The sequence below is a fragment of the Micrasema longulum genome, unplaced genomic scaffold (assembly GCF_059751315.1).
Source record: "Micrasema longulum isolate JH-2025_06_02 unplaced genomic scaffold, ASM5975131v1 h1tg000015l, whole genome shotgun sequence".
NCBI lineage: Eukaryota > Metazoa > Arthropoda > Insecta > Trichoptera > Brachycentridae > Micrasema > Micrasema longulum.
This window is the reverse complement of record NW_028277223.1, coordinates 344,946-365,110: the sequence shown is the minus strand read 5'-3', so window position 1 is coordinate 365,110 and position 20,165 is coordinate 344,946. Positions and strand designations below refer to the sequence as shown.

Here is a 20,165-nt window from a genome sequence, read left to right as displayed (position 1 = left end):
AATAATATGCATGCTTCCATTTTCCATTATGTTGTATCCTAACACAACACAGGGCTCTTGGCCTCATAGAGTTAGGGATAATTTATCATTATTTTTGTAATATGTGTATTTGTATGAATAAATAAACATAATATAAATAAAAAAATGTGATCTGCATTCTTCAAGACAAAGAATTCAGCTTTTCAAGGGAAAAAAACTCGAGTCTACCTATCACTAGGAATCTGCTTGAAGATATTATATTTTTTCTCAATTTATTGCCCTAAGCAGGAGCTGGTTTGTTCTGGTCAAGGGAACAACAGTATGGCACCGGCGAAAGTTATCTCAGGAACACTAAAACCAATCATCAATATTGATAAAAATAGACAGAAAAATGGTCTTAATATGAAATACGATTTAAGAAAACAAAATATTACAAAATAAATATCATATAATAACACGTAAATAGTCAAACCAAAGGACTTATCAACAACCGCAACAGAAGGTGAAAAAGAGTAGCTCCAGAATGACACATATTATGAGCAATAAAACTGCCATGTACATTAAATGTTCTGCTCTGTATTTGTCTTTAACAAAACTTTTTGGAACTGACTGTTTTGGATCAATTCTGGATTCTTGTATACTATATGATAACATTTTTGATTCCATTTCTTTTTCATAAGGTTCGAATGTAACTCTGTCCACAAGAGCACCGACTTCTCCGTTATCCTTACTTTCAAACTTTATCCTGAACTAAAACAAAGCACTTATAGAGAAAAACATCAACAGTCAATTATGTATCCATACAATCCTGCAGAGATTTGCTTACAAACCTCTAATAAATACATGTAATAACACTGCATTAAAAACAAAAACATACGCAATTTTCGGGTTTATTGCGGAAAACAATATCTTCCAGCCAACTAAAAAATAGACTTGTTAAAAAAAAAAAATACGAGGATATGGATATTTTAAAAGTAAACAAATACTCATTTTTATTGTCAAATTACAGCTGTATTTATAGGGCATATAAAGCTTTCACATATAAACTATTAATAAAAATATGTATGTAACACGTATTAGCTATATGACGAGGAATGTGGGAACAGGTAACGAGTTTGGAAGGAGACAGAAAGAGGCTCCAGAAAAGAAAAATATTTTTTTAAAAAAGGAAAAAAAAATAAGGGAGCTTAAGAATGTTATATAATAATGTTTCAGGCATTTATCAAAAGTGTTCAATGAAGGTTCATTTTTATATTAAAAGGAAGATCATTTCAAAGTCTGGCACCTCGTAGAGAAAATAATTGCTGAAGAATGATGTGGTATGTCGAGGAATGGAAAGTGTTCTGTCCCGAAAAATGGGAAGTGGCAGACCATAATTAGAACTGTAAATAAAATTCTAAGCAATATAGTTTAGTGCGCGGGGGTTGTGATGAATGTTTTAAAGAAATGATAGAGATTGGGAGTTTATGCGCTGAAGTTACTTGAGTTCGGTGCGAAAGGGTGATTCATCGGTTAAAAGGAAAAACTGATAGGTTTGTATCAAAACATTTCATTTTATTCTAATCTTATAGTATAATTTTTTACCAAGTTTAAAAAGTACTTACTAAATAATCATCACATTTCTCAAAAGTATTGCACGGGTCCGTGACTATTTCAAACCAACATGTGATCTTGGCATCCAATTCAGTTTTCTTCAAACACGTTTCGGAATCTTCATGCGTTGTTATAGCAACAGTGAGATTTGGCTTGGTTACGCGCATGACCACTCTTACTCTGACACTGCGTTTATCGGGTATTTTCTTATTTTTATATACACTTAGAACTCCAGTCTTATCAATAAGTGCCAGGAAGCCATTAGACCCCGGTGGCAAATATGTGGGATCCATCTCTTCTGTTACTGTATAGGGCGTCGAGTAATTTTCGTCAATACGACCCAATTCGTTGTTGCAGAAGTCATCTACCCAACGTATGTTATCAAAACTAGTTGCTATGGTGTTAGATCTTAAATGAATCACAAAAATAATAATAAAAAATACAAATAGCGAAATAAATGACATAGTAAAAAGAATAAAAGAACTTCCACCTTAAAAAATCTGTCAGAAAATCAAACGAAAGTGAAGACCCATACATACTCATACAAAATTCTTAAATTTAAATAATAAAATAAACATTATTGTACTTAGCCAAATAGTTCCTACGTTGAGTAAACTCAAATTGTATACCTAGATCCATCGAATTTTTCCAATAAGTTTGTAACTTTAGCTAAAGGATTCTTTGCAATGTTGTTTTTGAGTGTGTAACGAGTAGGTTTGTTTCGGTTATCTGCCTCGTGGTCTAATGGTAAGCGTTTTTGTTTACTATGCAGCAAGATATATCAAATTGGATTACCGACATATTTGATATAAAATTGATTTATTTGATACGTAACATATTTAACAATTTGAGCACCGGCCGAATACACATAGAATTTTCCCGGTGCCTGGCTCATTTTTGTGAAATTTCATGCTTTGTGAAGGGTTTCTTAAAAGTGTCATGATTATGAAAATACTAGGTTAAATCAATTGAAACATCGTAGATTTATTTGAAATAATTAAATATGTAATTTTTGTATGATAGTTTTGCCAACATTGGCCTTTATGGAGGGTCACATTGCGCATTGCAATGTTCGCACATATACAGGGCCTCACTCCTTTTTTTATGCTTCGTATCCCGGAGCCGTGTAAACACGTGATTATAATAACCATGCGTTGTGTCCCAGTCCCGTTATCCCACATGGTTTACCGGCAGTGAAAAAGTACTAATTAAAATCACTAGATGTCAATAAAATGCACTTTTTTAGACTTTGGAAAAAGTACATTGTAATTTGTGTGTTCTCACCGGTAATTGAACCCAGGCGTTCCGTGTGTGAGTCAAACATCACATTCATTACACTGCAGAGGCTGTTAATACGAATGCTAGGAACTTTCGTCACTTTAACGTTTTATTGAATTGATAGGGTCTTCAAAACCGTACTCACTTGAACTAAAATTAATATGAAGAGTTCGCAAATTTATCGCGATAATGAGGTTAGTGTAAGAAAATAAAAAATACAGAGCGTTATTTATTTATTAAGTATTTATTGCTTTATAATGCATTTCTCTCTCGGAAATCCTTTCTCGTGCCTATTACAAGTTTATTAGAAAGAAAAATACTAGTATCAATTTATCGTTCGGAAAATTTGATTTTACTTTAAAGAAAATTGAAGATAACTCAATTAACTTTCCATTGTTATACGGGCTCTGATTACTCAAGCTTATTTTCTAGTTATGTGAAATTCAAACACTCTGTTTTGAACAATCTGTGGACTGAAAAAAATCTCAATTTAAAAATTTATACAGCTGTCAGTTAAAGTAACGAATTTGGTTACATTTAAATAATTGATTAGCTAATTACTTATGTACTTATTTCAAACAGATTACGAGAAATATTTACTTATGAATTGTGAAAAATTTATTACCACAAAACCAGATTGACACTAGCATTATTTTGCATGAATTTTCTTAAATTATTCAACTGTTTCGACTATGATTTTTTTAAATTAAAAAACTGGTTGGGGATATAAAATATTAATTTATTAGAAGATGATGTCATCTTATCTCTGCTTTAGTTAGTATAATAGCTTTAACCGGTGGGTTTGCTCGCGTTCGAGAAAAAATTGTTACTCAAATTGTCGTTTAGTGATAAGAATTTTTCCAATGAAATAATATCTCTAGCTACCCCCAAGAAACGCCTGAAACATTAGTTTTTGTCTTTAGAATCCTGAACTCCCCGTATTTTACTGTTTTTTTTTTAAATATATATTTTTATCCCTCTAATTTCCTTGGTTCCTCTTTGTCTCTCTTTCCAAACTCATCGTTTGATTCTTTATTCTTTATCCTTTAATATGTCTAAAATAATGTATCTTTTAAAGTTATTATGGTCAAGCTTTATCTGCAAATTAAAAAACAGGTGTTATTTTTAATTAATTTGGTTTTTTTATGTATATATCTTTGTTTTTTAGTACAAATTTATGATGAACTATTCTTCCGATCAGTAAATTTTTTGGTTGGCTGGAAGATGTTGCTTTTAGCAATAAGTCCACCAAAGTACTGATTCTTTGAACTTAAAGTTTTAAAATAAAAAAAATAAATGAATAAAATGTATTTCCACTGGATAAAAAGTAGCCAGAATCAGCTTCCGGTCTTCCAACTATCGCTATAAGAAAAACAACCATCTGTTCGATTGTGGGAACGCAGTATAGTTATTTTATTTAAATATTTATTAATTTTTTCATTAAGAATTACCCTGTAAGCTATCCTTATGGAAAAAATGTCATCGGTTAAACGTCAGTCGGTTGCTAAATTGCGAGGTGAAAGATGAATTAATTTCTCTACCAAGAATTTTCCGGAAGAAGTATTTTTTTTCCTCATCAAAAGCAGTCTGTTTCACTTCTCAGCTCTCCAGCTATACATATACAAAAAATCATGTCAATCGGTCGCTCCGTTGCGAAGTGAAGGAAACACAAACAAACAGACAAACATACTTTCGCAATTATAATATACGCATTGATCATCATGTGCCTTTTAATGTTGATTTTAAATGCATGTTTTACGTAAGGCTGAAATAAGCATTTTCGACGCACGTTGGAGTTGTGCGATAATTTTGACATGTAGAACTAATGGACGGCGGAAGAACGGTTAAAAATATGAACGACGCGAATGTCGACAGAGGCAGAAAACAAGGAAGACTGAGAAAGACATGGCATAACCAAATCCAATAAATTCTTGGAGATGGACATGTCAAAATTCAAATTAATAAGTGTGCTTGCATGAGAAGATGTATGAGTATAGAGGAAAATGACGTTCTATGACCTCTGCCAACCCCTACGAGGAAACGGCATAATGGTTTGTTTATATTTTGTTGTTTTGAATTTATCTCCGACTTAATTTTGTAAAGTCATTGGAGTATTTAAGAGAATATACAATGCGTGACAATTTTGATAATTAGGTATTTGAATATTGTTTTTCAGTCACTCTCTCGCAAATACATCCCGATACTGTGCAAAAAAGAAAACTGAAAATCGGACTAATTTGGCCTAACTAAAATTGACAAAATCGTCGTTTGGTTGTTCGTTTTTCGCATTACAAACCTGAGCCGATTTAGTATTTTTCTTTAGAAATATGATAAATATGAAATTTAGTGTATTGGTACATTTTACGCTTCTTAAAATAATTTAATATATTTGTATATTGCACGTCCATAGATGGCAGATACAAATGTCCCTATGTCTTTTGCCTGAGGTAACACGATGATTCATCACCGCGTGTTAAGAAATTTTGCAGCACAGCCTTTTAAGAATTAATACCAAAATTGTTGTTATGTCGAATGGTGTATTGGAAGTAACAAAATCTGTTAGCGCAGACAATAAAATGGAGATGTCTTCTTTGCGTATAAGGCCGTCACTATTTTACCACGCACAGCACCGTGGTCCTTTTATAGGTCGTGCTCTTTTGTTCCTGACGTCTCAATGGCGGGGGTAAAGTTGATACATTTAGAACGTTGTACTGGATTTGTCCTGTGTTAAAAGTTGGTCTTGAACGATAAAGTATTGTGTAAAACTGATTATGCTTAGTTGCTTTCTTCGACCGACTCTCAAGATTTCTGATAAAATGGCTGGCTCGTAATTTCTGGCTTGTGTGTGTTTCATCGATCTATGGACGTTGTACCCATATAATAAATGTATAAAAACTTTATAAAGTTATCGTGTTTAATATTTTTTAATGAATTTTTAGCTTAATGGGTAAAAGGGTTAAATTAATGTGAGAATTTACTGCAAACAGACATTCTAAAATGTCACCTACAGCTTCAGTATCACAATGTTTGAAGCAATATTGATAGAAACTCACATAATGAAGCTACATTTTATATTAAAGTTAAAGTTATATAATATTTTGTTAGAAGATAATTAGTTACTGACAATTTCAATACTTAAAAATTTCATTTTATTAATGTTTTGAGTTGTCTATTAAGTGAAATTATAAGATATATTTCTATACAATTTGAAATTTACGTGAGTGCAGTGCCCAGTTATACTTATTCCATATATTATTATTAAATGCTATTCTAAAAATTCTAAAAGTAATTAAAGCAGCAGAGAAAAAATAAAGAATAACTATTATATCAGATTTACCACTTCCCCCACTAAAATCGTTTTTATTTATTTACTTTGTGTTATAATTTTTTTTCGGTTTACATATCGTTGTGATATATTTAGTTATAAAGATGTTAAGCTTGCTTTGTTTTTTTGTTGTTCAAAATACACGGATGTTTTTTTTTTAAATGTATTAATAAAGACTCGAATGAAGTTATAGTAACTCCTAGGCATGTAGTCAATTTGTACTATAATTCGTTAAATGCTTTGTGTTTAGGGTTTATACATAAAACAAATAATGTTTTTAAGGTGTTTTTACACAGTAATATTTCATTGTCTGGAGTCTGGACTTAAAAGGGAAGTGCAAGACTGATAACATTTACCATTCTAATACATTGCCCTATGTACCATTAGATGCGGATGACAGATTTTTATAATATTGTAAACTTGATATTGTTTTAATTATATTCATTTACTTTTAGGTAATAATGCGACCATTTATTTTATTACTTATATCAATAACCATCGTTAGAGCTCAAATTCCCTTTTTTGATGGATGTCCCAAAAATATCACTGGAATGAAAAAATTTGCCTTAGAAAGGGTAGGTTTATCTTTTAACGCAAATTGAATTTAAACTAATAAAGAAAATGATTTATTAATTAACATTATACCTATGTATGTCTGCTTCCTAGTTCGGTTCGTGTTTCAATGGGAAGTAAACGGAGTGATCTTCAATTGTCCATAAATATTTTTAAACATGTTCAAATGTAGGTTAAAAATGAAAATTCTTTAAATTTGAATGTGAATACACATATTTTTGTACAAAAAACTTCTTATATTACTTCTCATTGTAATTGGAGCTCTGGTCTGCAGCACATAGCGTCCACAACCAGTCTTCAGGCTTTCAACCATATCGCATCCGCTCTATGACAGTTGTTAATTAAGTATTCATTAATTAAAACATTAAGGGGTGATTCTTGAGCCCACCATCCACCCGCAGCTGTTATAGAGTCCTGGGGGACTCTCTGTCAGCTGCGCATAGAGGAAAGAAAAAATATTCCTAAGGAATACAAACTCTATGCAGATTAAGGAGGGGGGAGGAGGATGTATGAACAAAGGCCAACACGTCGTCCCCACCCCTCAGGATCCCCCCAATGCCTCTGTTTTTTTATTTAAAAAATATGTATTTACACAAACAATTTACATAAATAAACGTGTAAATATATTTTTTTGATTTTTAATTTATTTATTTTTGCACCACAACAGGCCAGGAGGCCCAATAACAGTGGTAAATTACAGCACAGAACACTCAGGCTTGAGAAAAATTGAATTTAAATTTTTGTGTTCTCACCGGGAATCGAACCCAGAAACTACCGTGCGTGAGTCAAGCGTCTTGACCACTACACCGCGGAGGCCACCGATACAAAAAATATTTCTTAAAACTATAGTAGCACAACAAACATAACTTACACAACTAACATAAGTAAAAACACGAATATTTACAATGAGAGAACGCCTTTGAATAAAAAAAGACTCCCTAGGTGGTCAGCGGCAGCGGAAGATCCGAATACCACCCCCGCAAGGGGAGGACAGAACAAAAGAACGCGCGCGTTCCGCTCGGAAGGAAGCACAGTCCTAACTGAATGAGCATCAAAATAGCATAATTGAAACAATGCCGCAGATACTAAAGTTGGTGGGCATCAAAGAATCTTTCTAAGTATTAATCTTTGTACATTTATTAAGGGTTTATGAAAGATGCCGCGCAACCTCCCCAGCCCATTGTACCATCGGTAGCCACTGACCGAAAAAAAGCAAAATACATCATTTTGAGACTGCCGATGTTTAGTTTATTCCCAAGCGAGCAGAATACATGGCAAAGCGTTAATTATTTATTCCAAATAAATGTTTTTTTTTAGTTTTCTGGTAAATGGTATGAACAACGAAAGTACCCGGATTACTTTCAATTTGGAGGCAAATGTGTCACAGCTGTTTACACTCCACTGGATGAGAACATGATAATAATAAATAACTCACAGATTGGAATTGGGTTTGTTTATATGTGTATTCATTTAATTATATTTATTGATTGAAGATATGAGTGGATTTTAATTTATTTCAACAGAGAGGGAAAACATTGGTGAGAAAGGAATATGGATGTCTAGGCATTTACAGGGCTTATGACCTGTCATTGGCTGGTTTAAGTGGCCACTTTACACACTGTGTAACATTCACCATTTTGCCCATGTTAAAACATCCACATTTCCTCAACTCCTCCATATGTTGACTTTTGTAAAGTAAAGGAGCTGAAACCTTTATTTTGTAAGTGAGATTCATCCGGCTGAACCAAATCAACTACTAGTAGCCTAGGCTACGCCTGAAAACCATTTTACAATTTTTATACTTCTTCTTTTACCAGGTAGTTAATTCAACAATGCTTGAGTGGATGTGGAAAAAAACAAAAAGCGGAGATATCTGGGGTTAGAGTTTTGAACACCAGTACAATTTTTGATAAAAGAACGCCTTCATTCGCTTCCTCATTCGGTTTTCTGTGACTTTTTGATAGTGTAGTTGGCTTTCTATGAAAGGGCTGCGTGTAAAATCTTCATTTATGTAAAAAATTCCATTTAAAAAAAGGTGACGTAGCGCCTTCATCCAGTCGTGTCTTCAATTATTAATGTGTTATGCTTTTTAATTGAAACAATCCATAATAATTCAATCAAGCGCACTAAATACGAACGTGCATTTACGGTCGCAGGCCCCATGGTATAATTGCACACCCAGCTGCAGTGCGGTTTTGACGGAATTTTGAACGTGAAGAAAAAAATAATGTATTTATTTATAAATGTGTTTACATGGCGCGCTGTGTCCTTTCCTTAAAAAACATATTAAATCGAAAGAAACATTTATATTATTAAAATTAAATTTTTTTTTTGTTTAAATTTTTGTAAACAAAATACTGGATTTCACCCCCTCGGGAGTCATTAAGATTAACAAATTACAACAGGGATGGATAATACCTTTAAGAAGGGAATATGGATGTGTAGGCATTTAAAGGGCTTATGACCTGTCATTGGCCGGTTTAAGTGGCCACTTTACACTACAAACATTTGGGCAAACTCAAATATTGTAATAAAACCAACTGGTCCCAGAACAAGTATTGGAAAATAATTGGAAAATAATTTTCAGGCGTTGCCTAGTATGCGAAATGATTCAGTCAGATGAATCTCTTCACATTAATAAAGGTTTCAGCGCTTTGACTTAACTTAAATCAACAAATGGAAGAATTGAAGAAATATGGATGTTCAAACATATGCAAAATGGTGGACGTTACACAGTGTGTAAAGTGGCCACTTAAACCAGCCGATGACAGGTCAAAAGCCCTGTAAATGTTTAGACTTCCATATTCCCTACTTGAAGATATTTTCCATCCCTGTTGTAATTTTAAACTTATACATAGTGAAAATTCATCATCATCATTCCCAGTCCACATATAATGGTGTATAGGGCACTGCATTGGTACACTAATCGCAGTGAATCTTGATACTTTTTGTTACATGAAGGTAAGATGATAAGTCTTACGCTTCTGATACTAGTCCAGGGATTATGAAATATTCTAGTGTAAAAACACCATTTTAAATAAGAATTTCATGTCACCCATGTCGGGAATTGATCCCAAGACCTTTTGCATGGTAGGCAAACGCCCTGACCACAACGCCACGAGGTTGACAATAATCAAAATTAATGTATGTAATACTTATAATTGTATATGTATGTTAATTAATGTATTAATATAATATAAAAAATACAGCTGTGACATACAAATCCAGGGTCCTGCTTATTTTTAGCACTGAACTATATTCTTTTTCCACCGGGGGTGCAATTATGAATCGTCTCTAACACCTAGAGCAGGGGTTCTCAACATTTTTGTACTCTAGAGCACATTCTAAAATATCGGTAGGGGGGCGGGCACCACCTATTTTTAATCGCAAACTCCTTCCATAACTTCTTATTTTCCCATAATTTATTTTCTTATATTCATAATTTATTGATAAATAATAAACAAACATGTTTCAAAATGGTAAAATTATTATTCAAATTGCATACACACAGAGAAATGTGTTTACAAAACGTAAACAAAGTAAACAAAAACACAAATACAAATAAAACATTTTATAAAAAAATATAATATAAATATGTCAATGTGATCTTTGGCTTTGCATATCATTGGCCAGTGCCTCATAATTAGGAGAGTATGACGATAATCCTGTTAGCAAACAATCATAAAGATTATTATTTATATCAGTACAGAGATGGGTAGAATTTTTGTTTCAAGATTATGGATATTCGAGCGTTTACAGGGCTTATGACCTGTCATAGGTTGGGTTCAAAAATATAAAAAACCCAGAATTGTGTGTGTATAAATATGTAAATATATATACATACCAAAATAATATTGTGTATAATCATAAAGATGCTCATCGGTGAGTCGAGATCTATACCTTGATTTTATTAATTTCATGTTTGAAAAAAATGATTCGCATAAATATGTCGAACCGAAAAATAATTCAATTTTATATGCCACTTTTTTCAAAAATTGGAACTTTTCCCTGTCCACTGTATTCCAAAATTCCTCTTATATTAAGTATTTTAGCATTATTCTTCACGTTTAAAATTTCTAACTCTAGTTTTTCTGTCTTACCTTGAAAAAATCTGCAATACATGCAGCCATTTCCATTACATTTATTTGACAAATAAAAGGATTGATACAGAAGGAAACAATTGACTCGATATGTGTAAACTGCAAAAATCTCTCTTCAAATTGTTTTTTTAACACTTAAAGATGCTAAATAAACAATGACCCGTTTAATTCATTGTTACCTAGCATTTTTTTCATATGTGGGAAATGCACGAGAGAATCGATCTGCATATGTAATATCAACAAATCTAATTTAGCTTTAAATGACTTTACAGAGATTATCATTTTAAGTTAACTTCAGGTTTTCTGCGTGTACAAGGAGTGATGTGCAAATAGCACTCCCCGTTCCAGGCCAGCGTGAAGAGTGCAGTCTGACTCGCCGCTAGACAAGTCGCAACAAGTACTGTCAGCAAAGGAACTACTCATACATACAATATCGCAAACATACGAACATATTCATTGAACGAATACTTTGATTATTGAGAACATGTAAATAACATTTTTATATGTATAAATTGTATGTATTTATTTGATATGTGTTATATTTTCTTCACTAACTTTGTATACTATGTGGAAATCTGTTATTAGTTCTGAGTTTATACACTATATCTGTTTGTTTACTTTAAATATGTATGTAGAACTGTTGATTTCCCAAATAAAATTAAAAAAATAAAGTAAAATATTTAATAAACCTAGGCACTCAAAAAAATTAAAACTCTAACAAATAAATAATTCACATTTTTAATTAATGTTTATGAAAAAATTCTGTCTCTGTCGAATAGTGGCGGGCATATACGAATCGTTCCGTGGACGCCATGGTGCCGGCGGGCACGAGGTTGGGAACTTCTGCCCTAGAGAGTAGTTATTTTGGGGATATTTTTTTTCCATGGGACAGATTTTTGCTTCATATATGGCCACACTGTTTATTAAATGTCAAAAAATATAAACTCGTGGTATCAAACATGATAATTTTCATGTCGAAAATTATTGCGACGCCCTAAACACTTACAACCGGTTGAATTGACTAAATCGTATGAGTTTTGTTTCTATTTTTTATCAGTTTTATTTACCATCTGACGTTTAATCATCAGTGTGGCATAAAGCAAAGTGACGTCGCATTGAAAAATCAAAAACCTTCAAATTATTCACTTTCTTCAGAATACCACCACTGGGGTGATATTCCAAACGCTCTCGCGGCCCTAGAAAACACTTTTATTTTTTATTTAAATACACTACCGTGTTTTGTACGGCCGCGAGAGTGGTTAAGAATAGCACCGCTGGACACAAAGTGTATTTAGTAAAAACAGAAATGATATTTTTTGCTTTTCATAAATATTTTTAAAACTTTTTAGCACTGAAAGCGCGGGATATATCATAGGAACAGCCTGTTTGATGGGTGATGATGACGAAGCACGCTTTGAAGCAGTCTTATCCTCTGCGCCTTCACAAGTCCCTCCTGTTTTCATGGTTCTTGATACAGACTATAACTCATATGCCGTGATTTATTCGTGTAACGACTTCAGACTATTTCATACGAGTAAGATTTAAAACTGTTCTAAGATGTTACCAATAAATAATATAAATATTATTGCCAAAGACGTATGTTTAAATACTAATGATGAAGTTCAGTGCTACGAGAAAACAGGTATATATTTTTTTCTTACACGCGGTAAAAATTAGAGCATTTTTAATAACCATACGGCGAAGTACATAACTTACAGAGCATGACTGGTACGTGGGCCGCGATAACAAATGCTTTTTTTTTTATCAGTACGCATCAAGACGGTATAAAGTAACATCGATATTTGTGGATGAAAATGTTTGTATTTGTATGAAAATTGAAAATATCTTCATCTACAATCTGTAATTGTGCCTGTTTATTTTTTTTAAAATATATACTTTATTCTTTATGTAGAAAACTTAATTTTACTATGCAGATAAAATTGAGGATAAATTTAAACGTCAACCTTTATCTTAAATTTATTCTACAAAGTTAAATTAAGTTTCTTGTATGAAAAGCAGAATACGCATACATTTTTTTCTTTCTAACAAGTTCAATTGAAGGTTGCCGACAAAGATACTTTTTTTCGTACAAAAATATCGGTTTTTCTTTACAGACATTCGAAGATAACTCTGTTAACTTCCCATTGTAATCGAGGCCCTAGGCCGCGATTATAAACGTCTTCATTAGTACATATCGAGACGGTATAAAGTAATTTCGATATTTAAGTACGAAAATTTGTTTATTTGTTTGAAAACTTTCAGTACATTATTCGGCAACCTGTAGTTGAACATGTTTAGAAAAAAAATGTATGTATATTATATTTTTCATACATAAAATTTTATTTTGCTTTTTAAATAAAATTAAAGATACAAATTAACTTTCCATTGTAATTCGGGTCCTGAACTTAAAGCTTAAGACTGATCATCTTACATTTATGTATTAACAAATTAGCACATTAAAACAACCATATCTGATAAGGGGACACCTATGTGAAAAAATAAAAGTTAAATCACGATTCTTTTTTTTCCAAATATTTTAAAACACAGGTAATACTTTTTTGCAGATAGATCTACGTGATATTTTGACTCTCATCTTAAGGCACTGAACCATTTCTGCAAATTTTGATAGTACAATTAAACATTCAATCGTTTTCAATGAATTTTTTCAATAATATCATATTTCAAGCATCCAAGTTGGCCAGTATTCCAATGGAAAGTTATCTTTATTTATCTTCAATTTTATCTAATATTTATACATGTTCAATTACAAGTTACCTATAAAGATAATTTATGTTATCATACAATTATACATTTTTTTGTACAAAAATACCGATTTCCCAATATACCGTCTCTATATGTACCGATGAGGTTGGCGTTTGTAATCGACCCCTCAAAAAACATTAACAATAATGTTGTATACACTTATTATTATATATGAATAAACATAATATGTTCGTATACAATAACATATGAATATTTATGTGCGAATATGTATGTGTGTATGTATGTTTATGAATGCATTAAAAGTGCCCCAATTCAACACGGATTTTATAGCAAGCGGGACAAGTTCAGAGGCATGGGTCGTTTTTGATTGTGCCACAATGAACTGTGTCTCTGTCCCTAATAAATGTGTGTAAGTTGTTATTAAAAGATCAACCAAAAAATACGTAAAATACTTTTGATTTTCAGAATACGTCTGGGTAATGACGAGGTCTCGTTTCCCTTTCGGGTCAACAATCCAGAAGGCGCTACAATATCTCGATACAAACATGATTGATAAAAAATATCTTGTAAAGACTAACCAGAAACATTGCCCATTTTACTTTAAATAAATATGTAACTACAATAAAAACTTATGAAAATAACCAAGGTATAGTAACAGTGTAATTTACGAATTAAAATATATTTAATTAAAAAGCTCAAGGTGTTATTTATTTCATTTTCATACATTTTTATTTTTAATTCTGTTCACCATCGACCTATTAATTTGATGTATCTGTACCAGCGTGTAATTTTTTTAAATGGAAATAAGCTTGAAAAAAACTATTGTTTTACGACAAGATACAGATCAGAGGCCAGAAATTAAAGTTGATGGTCAAATACTACCGATCTGTTCAAAGTTTTGTTACCTCGGTTAGACAGTGTCCGGAGACTGTTTGTTAGACCAGAAGATCAACTGTAGAATAGGAAAAGCAACTACCATATTTGGAAAGCTCCAAGACAGAGTTTGGAAAAATAATAAACTTACCATATTTACCAAAATACAAGTTTATCAAGCCTGTGTACTCAGCGCGCTCCTATACAGGGGTGAAACCTAGCTCACTTACAGACACCAAGAAAGAAAAATGCACGCGTTTCATTTGCGATGTTTGCGGCGTATTCTTAGCGTGACGTGGCAGAACAAAGTGAGATACTAACCCGTACTCAGATGTCTCCGGCGATGGTGATCCTAAAAGAAATACGCCCGCAATGGCTCGGTCATGTGAGTCGAATGGAGGGTGGCCGGATACCGAAAGATATTATGTATGGAGAGGTTTGTGATGCTAAACGATCCCACGGTGGTCAGCGACTGCGATTTAAAGATGTCTGTAAACGCGACATGAAGACTTTTTGCATTGACGCTGATCATTAGAAAGATCTTGCCAGGGATAGAGATGTGTGGAGAGGAGCCGTAAAATAGGGAAAAGCGGCACATGACGACCTCTGGCTGGAAAGTCTAATGCTTAAAAGACTGCGAGGAAGAAAGGTACCTACTGGAGCCCCCCACACAACCTGGAAGTGTGAGAAATGTGGCTGACTGTGCTGGTCCCGTATAGGACTATAAAGTCACCGAAAAAGCTGTTTTTCGAAGTCTTGAAATTAAGTGTACATCACCATCGTCTTTCGAAGATGGACGGTTGCCATATAGATTAATATACATAGACGCACTCCATAGAGTAATATTTTTAAAAACGCAATGTCACGAAAACGTATCCATGGTTGCCGAGATTATTTTATTTTTTTACATTTGACGAGACTGCATAAACTTACATATTTTTTTATCAATTTTTAAAACGTTTTCCTATCAGTGCACCCCTGTTAGTAAGAAAAGCTTTGCTATTGTGCCACTAGGCGTAGTTTGATATTAACAAAAAATAATACTTTTCATTTTCATTCTCTTTCCGCACCTAATGGTGCATAGGGCACTGAATTGGCACACAAATTGCAGCGTTTCTTGATAATTTTTCTTACGTGAAGGTAAGATGATCAGTCTTGCGCTTCAGGTACCAGTCCTGGGACAGTGAAATATTCTTGTGAAAAAACACCCTTTTTAATTATAATATTATAACTGTCCATTATTCATTAAAGGAGCAAAAATTCATTAACATTTTCTTGTATACCCACGAACAGGCCATGCCTTTGTTGGATTTTTTGTTTACTATTTTTACTATTTATATATATTTCATTGGTATATAATTATGCTTTATTTTTTGAATACTCTGTTTTATAATTTATGTTTATTGTAAAAAAACAAAAAAAAATAAATAAAAAAATATATATATAAATATATAGTTCATATCAACCATGTCGGGATTCGAACCCGAGACCTCTTGCATAGTAGGCAAACGCACTGACCATTATACCAAAAGGCCGACTACTTATATTTGAATATCAATTACTTACTAATAAAAAGATTCACTATCCATTTTACGATGTTTTTCGTAATAATTTTTGCAAGCTTTCACGACACAAGCAGGCATTTTGATTTTAATTGTAAACGTCAAGCTGATGTCTTACCTGGCTGGCGTTTAAAAAAATGACTAAATAAGCGTTGGGCATGACTGAGCGTTGTGGCATGACTTAAGTATTATCATTTTTGGAGGCATAGGGCGCTTCTACGTGTAATCATAGGTCGATGCATTCTACGGTAAGAACTTATACTAAGATGATGAAAAATTACAAAAATAAACAAAAAAAACACATTTTAACAAATTACAACAGGGATGGGAAATATCTTAATGAAGGGAATATGGAAGTCTAGGCATTTACAGCGATATGTATGACTTGCCATTGGCTGGTTTTAGTGGCCACTTTACATACTGTGTAACATTCACCATTTTACCTAAGTTTAAACATCCATATTTCGTCAATTCTTCCATTTGTTGATTTTAGTGAAGTTAAAGATCTGAAACCTTTATTGTTGTGAAGAGATTTATCTGACTGAATTATTTCACATACTAGGTAAGGCCTGAAAATAATTTTCCAATTTTAAAACTTCTTCTTGGGACTGTTGGTTTTATTACAATATTTGAGTTTGTCCTAATGATTGTAGACAAAAGACTTGGATGTTCAAACATAGGCTAAATGGTGAATGTGACACAGTGTTTAAAGTGGCCACTCACAATAAGCCCTGTAAATGCCTAGACTTCCATATTCCCTTTTTTAAGGTATTCCCCATCCCAGTTGTAACTTTTTTATCTTAATGACTCCCAAGGTGTGAAATTCAGTCTTTTGTCTGCAAACATTTGGACAAACTAAAAAATTGCAAAAAAAAACATATTGTTTACGATGAACGTTGATTGCTTGTATATTATTTCCGTAAACAATTTTTTTTTACTCTGAAATTTGGTGGCAATATCAATTACTTACTTAAAATTTCAAATATAACCATAACTTCATTTGACCGCATGGGTAACTTGACTTAAACCTATTTTACTCCGATATTGTGTATATTGATATTATATTGATTAACTAAAACTTGTAGTAGATACAGTAATTGTATTTTCTGTAATAAATCGTGATTATTATTATTATTATTATTAACTTTAATTGAGCTTGAATTTATAAGTGGATACCCATTTTCAGGTAACGACGAAAAAATCAATACAAAATTAAGAGTTTAGTTTTCTCAAGCATTTTATGAAAATAATGTTAGCGACATCTGTTACGAAAAATCCGAAGTATTTTCTTGTGTATCAATAAAGTTTACCAATATTGATAAAATCAAGGCAAAGGAATAAGTTTGCTTTTACATTTACATAGGTTATAAAATAAAAACCTTAAAAAATCCATTCAGCATATTAAAAACATTTAAAACATAATAAATTTAAAAGCAAAAAAAGCAAGAAACCAAATAAATAATTTTATCCAACTTACGAACATAAAATTCAGTTCCGATTTTCAATTTCAGAGCCAACAAAATCTGAATACATTTTTTTACAACTCATTATTTTTTTTTATATTTATTTATTTATTCACACTCTTTATCAAAATACAATTCCATATTCATTTTAATGACATACTTTTTAAATAGGTAAATAGGTTATGGCGTTTAACATCGAATAGGGTATTTAATACATCTGTGGTGTTTAACTATGGCACAGGAGAAAAAGAAGCAATGATTATATTGTTTCCTTGCCAATAAATTCAATATATCCGGGAATTAATAACAAAAGTCTTTGGCCCTTTAATATATAAATAAATAAATTAAAAATCGAATAATGAATTTACTCGTTCAAGATTTTTGTTTTATATTAAAACGATAGAATTAAGAATAGTCCAGAAACCGCATACGCACATTAAACAAAAGGCGACTCAACTACTTATAAATGAGTAGGTTTACGTTTTGACCCATTAGTCTCTTTGTAGACCACGCTCAGTACGCAACTCCTGTGTAGAAATACTGCTAGGATCTTAAAGAAATAGGATGCGATCACATTTCATGTGTAATTATCAAATGAATGTGTTTGTCACAAATACATTACTTAAAAATTTAATTATTTTTTCATCTGTCAGATTGTCGAAGAAACAAAATGGAAATTTTGTTAGTATTGCCGGGGTAGTAAAATTTTTTACCCTACTTTGCTCATATAATAAGAAAAATAATGAAAATCGAACCTCGGATTAATCAACGCCGTGATGGACATTTGGCCGACATTATCTTTAAAACATAAAATATTATTTAACATGATATAAAAATATCCCTTTTATGTCAAATTATATTTGTTTTATATTTTAAGTTCAAAGTTCATTAATTCAATTACTCTTATTAAATGACCCTTTACTTATCTACTGTGTTGTGTCAATTAATGTTTCCGAGTGCACAATAAAATTTTAGAAAAATTAAAAAATTGATTTTTTTACCTTACATTTGTGTTATGGTTATATTCTTCGCGATCTGGAAATATTACTCGGTGACTTCAAGTATGCGCGCGGCGAAAGTGTGTCTAAGTGGGGGAATTATTGGACCTAGTCTGATGTATTCAAATATGATTCTACGCTCCTTCTGGACTATTCTTAATTCTATGGTTAAAATTTTTATGGGATGTTACTATTTCAATTGTAAAAACGTTTAACATTGTAAAAAGCGCAAGTTTTATAAGATATTATTTGGGGAGCCAATATACTTAACAATCTACATATGATAATGATTTAAATTAGCATATTTTAAAATGAATTAGTAATGATTTGGAAGTTATTTACAATAAATTATTGTATTTTTCAAACAAATTACCCTCTTCTGCGCACAACGATGTTACATAAAATGTTTTTAACGGTTTTTATGTTAAGTAGTAGAATTATTATTTTTACTGTCATTATTAAACGAATAAATATTGCGTAATTTACCTAGTTGTAAAAGTAAAGACAAAACCACTATTCTTATTATCTGTCGTTTCTTGGATTTTGGACACCTAAAATGTTGCTTTTGACTAAAGCTAGGGTGTCCTAGGACAGCGGTGCCCGTATTTTAACGGCCGTAGTGAACGGTGATGCAGTGGACAGCCGTCGTAACGGTGACTAGAGTGTGGTTTCCTAGAAAAACGGTGTTATCAACACCATTTAACACCGTTTCCCTAAGAAACCACTCTCTAGTCGACGTTACGACGGCTGTCCACTGCATCACCGTTCACTACGGCCGTTAAAATACGGTCACCGCTCTCCTAGGAAACCCTAGCTTAAGTTTCTGCCTTTGTATTTACCCTTTGCACTTGTCGGTATGTTGCACATGTTGGTATTCACGAGCTTTCGGAAAACTTATTGCGAAGCCAAAGTATTTAACGGCACAATCATATGCTAGGTACTCAGGTAAAAGTAATCCAAAATAAATTCTTAAACAATTCAACAAATATTCAGTCTTGCAACAAATATTGCGTATTGTATCTCTTTCAACTTATTTTTTTAATGTACCTAGACTTAAGATAATATTAAGTTTTAATCTTTTAATTATATAAATTATCCTTACACTGTATAATATTCACCAGTCTGAAGATGCCCATAGAGAGTGAAAGCGCTAATTGGTCAAAAAATAAGTAGAAGTGTACCTAGTATTTTTGAATTAATACTTTATAAAAGTTATTACATCATTACAATGAAATTTCATCAAGAATTGTAAAAAAATTAGTCATTCATTTTGCCTGAATTCCATTGAACAAACACTTTTCTAGCCTCTCCATATCCAGATTTAAATTCAAATTCCTCTTTCCGTTTTATAAAAATAATTTGAAGAGTACCATAAGATGGGTTCAGTTTTTTGCCACGCCTCTAATAAATTTACTTTTTCAATTGAGCAGCTTCAGTATTTAAATGTTGTAACTTAGAGCCCCGCTGAGTTTAAAAAAAACTTTATTCTAAAATAATTTTGAAGTAAGCATTTTATATACTAATATTAGGCTTTAACACGTCACAAGCCCAAAGCAGCAGTAAGATATCTCTGAAAAAGACAGCCTCAGGTAATTGAGCTCTTTTAGGTTAGCAAAGGGTCTGAATGAATAAAATCATTCGAAGTAGATTGTATTTACTATATTTTCAAATAAGAAAACATCTAACTGCATTTTTAT

The 20,165-nt window shown here is 32.3% G+C and overlaps 2 protein-coding genes across 4 annotated transcripts; one reads left to right on the top strand and one right to left on the bottom strand.

Moving 5' to 3' along the window:
• Nucleotides 1–138: 138 nt before the first annotated feature.
• LOC148285667 (uncharacterized) lies at nt 139–2,074 on the bottom strand. Of its 3 annotated transcripts, XM_088240972.1 has the most exons (3): nt 1,584–2,074; nt 590–729; nt 139–330 (listed from the first exon to the last, which is right to left on the bottom strand). In XM_088240972.1, the coding sequence occupies exons 1-3, from the start codon at nt 2,034–2,036 to the stop codon at nt 285–287; spliced, it is 639 nt and encodes a 212-aa protein (XP_088097098.1). In that variant the 5' UTR covers nt 2,037–2,074; the 3' UTR covers nt 139–284. The 3 variants fall into 3 exon arrangements, with proteins under 3 accessions (XP_088097098.1, XP_088097162.1, XP_088097026.1); XM_088241036.1 differs by lacking the exon at nt 590–729 and having other exon boundaries at nt 207–330; XM_088240900.1 differs by lacking the exon at nt 139–330 and having other exon boundaries at nt 342–729.
• Nucleotides 2,075–7,897: 5,823 nt separating this feature from the next.
• LOC148285666 (apolipoprotein D-like) lies at nt 7,898–14,212 on the top strand. The gene is made up of 4 exons (XM_088242369.1): nt 7,898–7,939; nt 8,066–8,196; nt 12,198–12,382; nt 14,038–14,212. The coding sequence occupies exons 1-4, from the start codon at nt 7,898–7,900 to the stop codon at nt 14,178–14,180; spliced, it is 501 nt and encodes a 166-aa protein (XP_088098495.1). The 3' UTR covers nt 14,181–14,212.
• Nucleotides 14,213–20,165: the final 5,953 nt, after the last annotated feature.

What these genes read in the sequence shown, in the direction of transcription:
- LOC148285667 (XM_088240900.1), bottom strand. Translation starts at nt 2,036, where the DNA reads ATGTCATTTATTTCGCTATTTGTATTTTTTATTATTATTTTTGTGATT. An exon ending in AGAAATGTGATGATTATTTA is followed by an intron (nt 730 to 1,583) that starts GTAAGTACTTTT and finishes GCTTTGTTTTAG; the next exon opens with TTCAGGATAAAGTTTGAAAG.
- LOC148285666 (XM_088242369.1), top strand. Translation starts at nt 7,898, where the DNA reads ATGAAAGATGCCGCGCAACCTCCCCAGCCCATTGTACCATCG. An exon ending in AACTCACAGATTGGAATTGG is followed by an intron (nt 8,197 to 12,197) that starts GTTTGTTTATAT and finishes AAAACTTTTTAG; the next exon opens with CACTGAAAGCGCGGGATATA. An exon ending in CTTCAGACTATTTCATACGA is followed by an intron (nt 12,383 to 14,037) that starts GTAAGATTTAAA and finishes TTTGATTTTCAG; the next exon opens with AATACGTCTGGGTAATGACG.